The 5,692-nt window shown below is 32.1% G+C and overlaps 1 protein-coding gene across 1 annotated transcript; it reads right to left on the bottom strand.

The window, feature by feature from the left end:
- Positions 1 to 823: 823 nt before the first annotated feature.
- LOC110035835 (receptor-like cytosolic serine/threonine-protein kinase RBK1) lies at positions 824 to 5,686 on the bottom strand. The gene is made up of 3 exons (XM_020740144.1): positions 5,648 to 5,686; positions 4,280 to 4,720; positions 824 to 1,697 (listed from the first exon to the last, which is right to left on the bottom strand). The coding sequence occupies exons 2-3, from the start codon at positions 4,467 to 4,469 to the stop codon at positions 1,426 to 1,428; spliced, it is 462 nt and encodes a 153-aa protein (XP_020595803.1). The 5' UTR covers positions 4,470 to 4,720; positions 5,648 to 5,686; the 3' UTR covers positions 824 to 1,425.
- Positions 5,687 to 5,692: the final 6 nt, after the last annotated feature.

Here is a 5,692-nt window from a genome sequence, read left to right as displayed (position 1 = left end):
CGCCCCCAGTTGCTACACCCCAATGCTGCACCGCGCCAGATTCAGAACCCGAGAGCGTGACATTACAATGCCCCTGGTAACGCACCCATTGTAGCATCACAGCGCAATATCGCGGTGTCCCGATGCCAGTAACCGAACAAAGGCAATTTTCACTTTATGTTTTGGCTTCCTTGAGTGTCGATTTCAATTCCTTGTGTGTAGAAGTTCTTCTATTTGAGGGAGAAGAATAGAGTTTTTAAGTTCTAAAATGCGGAGAGCTTCGAGTGTGGTGTAATATAAGATAATTCTTCTCATTTTCTTCATAGTGAATTTCTTAGCGTAGTGTGGTTTTATAATTTTTTTCCGTTCTCAGGGTTTTCAATATTAAATCTTGACGTTTTCTGTGTTTTCTTGTTTTGTGCACTTTTATTCTAAGTTTTGCTTCAAATATCTCAATTTGGTTTTCGCATCCCCCGTAACAAGTTATAGAGTAGTTTATATTACTATATGAGAGTAAGGTGAACTTATTTTATTAAGCATCATCACATCGACATATTTGTACTAAATAGAGCCTGAGACACACTTATAAGTAAATAAAACTTATAATCTCGACCTCCATGTCACGATAAAGACTACCTAATATTGCGCTCTTAGGCTGGACTAAGGCTATAATTGAGTGGAGCTATCTCGAGCTCTGCTTAATCGCCTAGGCTCACCTCATCACAAAACTTAACAAATATAAATTTAAAATACATTTGAAAGTAACTAGATTGAATGGTTTAAAAAGACCAATTTGTTAAGAAATAACATAAATGTACTTTTATTTTCCCCTTTTCAAGTGGTTTCCTATCATCTATCCTATACATTGCCATTCCTTTCATCGTTTTATTAGAAAAGCTGATATCTCTTTCATGAGAAAGAAGTCAATCATGAGCCTACTTAATCTAATAGAATTACGCTCAAGTTTGAACGTAAACTCAATTAATTAGTCAAGCTCAAGCTAGTAGTTGAAGCTCGACTCAACTGGCTTAAACCAGTAGACCATACCCTATGAGTTAAGACTCAGAATGTGTTATTCAATTCAAAGATTCTCAAGTTCGCTATGTCAATTAGAATTTTCTCATTCTAAGGTCTGATTAAACTATGACTAGACAAGAACAGATAATAAAAGGCTATCTATCTCAGTAAAAGCGCAAAGAGGAGAACCAAGTTACTAAAAAGAGAAAACTGTCAAAATAATTCCCCAACTCTTTGAAAATGGCTAGCTCCAGAGTCTATAAAAGTGTTAATTTAGTCCTTAGACTCTTTCCATATGGCCTTATATATAGTCACCACGGAGGACTATTTTAGCCCCCATTAAGAAAGTTTGAGTACTAATTTGACAATTTTATAGACTATTGTGACTAAAATTGTCCTATGTAGATAATCAGGGACTATTTTAATACTTTACTGAAAAAATATACCGTGAAGTACGGAAGCCAAGCTTCCATGCGGAGAGAATTGGAGAACCATATGCAAGCCACCCTCAACACCAAATCCCACTAGTTGTGCAGCATTTGGGTGAGTCACATGGGCAATGATTCCGAGCTCCGATAAGAAATCACCGGTTCTCTCTTCTTCTTTCTCCTTCTTAGTTAACCTCTTGACGGCCACGAATTGGCCGTCAGGGAGACGGCCTTTGTACACCTCTGCATGCCCTCCCTTTCCAATTAAATTCTCTGTTAAGTTTGCAAATAAATAAATAAATAAATTGTCAACATAGAAGAAAATTAGATAAATCTTATGTTTTGTAAGGTGTAACACAAGAAGGAAAATAAAATAGACATTTAAACCAAACAAAGCAAGAATGTGCAATCACAATGAAATTAATACATTTAAATTTAAAAATAAGTACAATAAGTTTAGATATTTTTTAATGGGATTTGCAAACATATGCCATGTTTTGTATGTATTTACATATCTAACACATAATCTTTAGTTTTTTTTGAAGTTTAAAACACAACTAAATCTTTAACATCACATAAAAATTATCAATAGCATTGATGTTTTTTAAAGTAAAACATGCATTTTCATGCATGTATTTTGATGCAATTATGACTATACATTGTTATATAAGTATATAAGTAGACATCAAAGTTTCAGGGTCAGACACGCAAATCCGCTGAAATGCAAGGTATGTATGTAAATCCCCTTTTTGTAATAAAAAGCCCACAGAAAAACATATAATTCATTTTTAAGATAAAATTGATAATATTGACATAATTTGGTTATCAAAAAAGCACAAATTGAATATAATAAATAACAAAAATATCTTGATGTAATTAAATAAATAAATCACCCCCTTAGTTGATCTAGAAATAAAAAAGAAACCAAAAATATTCATAAAAATAAATTTTCATAATGAATTTATATCTAGAAATACTACACATCAACATAGAGATTAAAAAAAAAATTAAATTTATGCATGTTTATGTTTAAAAAACAGATTGAAAGACCACTTCAAGTGAGTCAAGGCAGCACAATAAAATTTAAAAGATTTACTTGCTTACATATCTAAGGCCTAAACTTTAATTTTTACATGAAAATATGTATATTCCACTTTATTAAAAGTTAAAGTATTGATATCTTCAATGTGATATAAGAGACTAGGATTACTGTATGAATGCAAAATGTAAAATTTCATTGTTAGTTGTGTAAACATATAGGGTTTTGGCGGTATGTATGTAAATGCCCCTTAAATTTATCAAAACAAGATCAGAGTCTCCATTTAACAGAAGTTAAAAGAAGGAGAACTACCATGTTGTGTAACACTGAGAAGAGGGTACCATACTTTAAAATAAATTTAAAATGTAATTTATGATTTTGTTAGAAACAGTACTAAAAGTTGATATGCCCCTGAATAATTATAACACCTTGGCACATGTCTAAGTAAATATACTAAACAAGACAGAAAATTTAAAATATGAGAATGTTCAAATAAACTATTCAAAAAAGCTCTTTTTTTTTTTCATTTTTTCTTTTACTTTTTATGGGCATTTACATATATACCATTCATTTCTTGTGTGCTTACATATCTAACATCCAAATTGTACTTATTTACATTTACACACTCCAACCTTTCATATTACATCAAAATAACGTCATTTTAACTTTTAAAAAGTGAAATACACATTTTCATGCATAGGTAAGGCGGCATAGATGCAAAAATTGAAGGTTAGGTGTAAGATATGTAAATGCAAAGCAATTAAGTGATATGTATGTAAATCTTCCCTATATTTTTTCCTTAAGAGGACACCAACTGAGCTTGTGATATGATGATTGGAATGGAAGCACCTTTATATCATCTTCTTAGTAAGTTTGTTTAAGTGCCAGCTAAATTTTTTTATATATATTTTACCTTGATCAAGAAAAGTGTAATTAGTGATATTTACAGCTGCTTAAATTAAAAAAATGTATGTAACATCATGAGATGAGCATTTTTAGGAGAGACAGGACAAGTTTTATGTCACTCAACCACTCATAAGTAAACAAAGAAAAGTGTTGAATGGCTCAATCTGTGTACTGTATGCATCCAAAGCCAAAAACAGTCATAGTGTTAAAATAATTAAATTAAGTAATCAGAGGATTAAGAGCTAAAAAGCTATCAGCTTTTTATATTATTTATGTGATTAGTAACAACTTTCAAAGACTGATGAAATAAGACTATAGTTTGGTTAAGAAAATATATATAAAAAGCATCCTGTTAAATAAATACAACCAAATTAACTGCTTTTATATTCGGTAGATTCATGAAGAAATTAAACAATGACATAAGGGCTAAATTGTTTGCTTGAATTCAGTAAAAAAAATGCTTTGAAAAATGGTAAATTTATTAGATGTCATCATTAATTTCTAGGGTCATTTATAAACATACCATTCAATTCTCATGTATTTCCATATCTAATACCTAAACTTTATTTTTTTACATTTAAACCACTGAAATCTTTCATATCACATCAAAAATACTACTTAACTTTATTTATTTATTTTTGGTTAAATACACCATTTTTTGTTTAGGTAAGATGGCATGTATGTAAAAATTGAAGCTTTGGTATTAGAATAGATATGTAAACATATGTGAGCTAAGTGGTATGTAATGCAAAATCTTCCATATTTCTATCAACATCAACTAAAATAGCCTTAAACTAACTTGATTTTACCCCAAAAACAAACTTTGCACCAAAAAAAAACTCAAATTTACATCCTAATTCAACAGAAATTCTACTGAAACTTAATATAAATCAAATTTACAAGAATTTACCATGACTGAAGTTATCAGTAGCCGCCACAAGCTCCTGCAGGTCGAAATTCCTCCAACATGGCTTCCTCATCGGAATCTCCAGCTGAACTAATCCTCCCTTGGGTTGTTCTTCACCGCTCTGAAACATTCCCAAGCACTTCCTCTCCAAGCACGAAGCTTTCATGGCCGGCGGGAAGGTCGACAGCCTCATGATGTTTCTCTTCTTCCTCTGCAACAGCCCGCCGATCAGATTCCTCCATTGTGAGCTGTGACATTCTAGCACAGTCCCTTCAGGACTCAGAGATCTATCAATGGAGGAAGAAGAATCGTTGCTGCTTGCAGTGTCAGAATGAATGCTTGAGGTAGGAATCTCTAAAACTCCTCTTGGAGAGCTTTGACATGAGCCATCTGTGCTGTTCTCTTCAGATTCCGTTTTGGAGTTTTCTTTGTTTTCTTCTGTAACTTTAATGGAGAAGACAAGGGGGAGCACTAATGAAAAAAATATGATATACAAAGTCTTTTGGTGGTTTCTTTAATTGAAAACATACGCACCACTTGCTTGCTCCAATGTTATTAATGTTGCACTGTTATTAAAATAATGGATTTTTGATGTTATCTATCTAACACACTGAGTTTGGCCCAATCTTATTTTACAATGAGATGTTATCTTGAAATTCTGATTAGATTTTGGCCTTAATTTTTGAGTAAATTATTTATGTTGTGAGAAAAATTTGGTTTTTAGGCGTTGGTGAAGTTCCGTTCGGCTGAAGTGAATGTTGATGCCTGCAAAAATTTTCGTTTCAAAAGAGAGATGGATTTTCACCGTTTTAGATCACAGCTGGCCTCCTCCAATTCGAGGAATTTGGCTTTTAAAAAAAAATTGTTGATCGGTGACACTGCCTCAAATGAAGCCTAAGTGGAGAAGCTAACTAAATTAGTTGGTAAAAATCTATAAAAAAATATTTTTGAAGTTCCCTAGCTGTCTTGTTTGCATCAAATTATGCTTCATCATTAAACATCAAATTAAGAAAAAAAAATGTTATTTTGCACTCTGTTCGCGGCTCCTCTGTTCGCTGCTCGGAATAAAAAGTTAATATATAGATTAATGGAACTTAAGGTTTTTTCTTTTTTTCCTATTTTTTTTCCATTAATATTGTATTATATTTTCTTACCTTCAGTTCTTCCACTGTTTCTTCCATAAATAACCAAACTTTAAACCAGTTAAAGATCAAAGCGCAAAAATGAAAAATCAAACTGAAATACTGAAAACAATCCAAAACAAAAAACAAAAAAAAAAACTGATTCGCTTCGCTGAATCTTCACCAATAAACAAGAAATACGCCACACTTCACCATAAAAAAATAGCACAAAAAAAAAAAAAAAACTGACCTTTTTCAACTCCAAAAAAGGGCTTCTGGTGTTCATCTTCGCCGA

Source organism: Phalaenopsis equestris, unplaced genomic scaffold (assembly GCF_001263595.1).
Source record: "Phalaenopsis equestris unplaced genomic scaffold, ASM126359v1 Scaffold200201, whole genome shotgun sequence".
Taxonomy (NCBI): Eukaryota; Viridiplantae; Streptophyta; class Magnoliopsida; order Asparagales; family Orchidaceae; genus Phalaenopsis; species Phalaenopsis equestris.
Note: the sequence above shows the minus strand (reverse complement) of the source record. Positions and strands in the feature narration are given on the sequence as shown.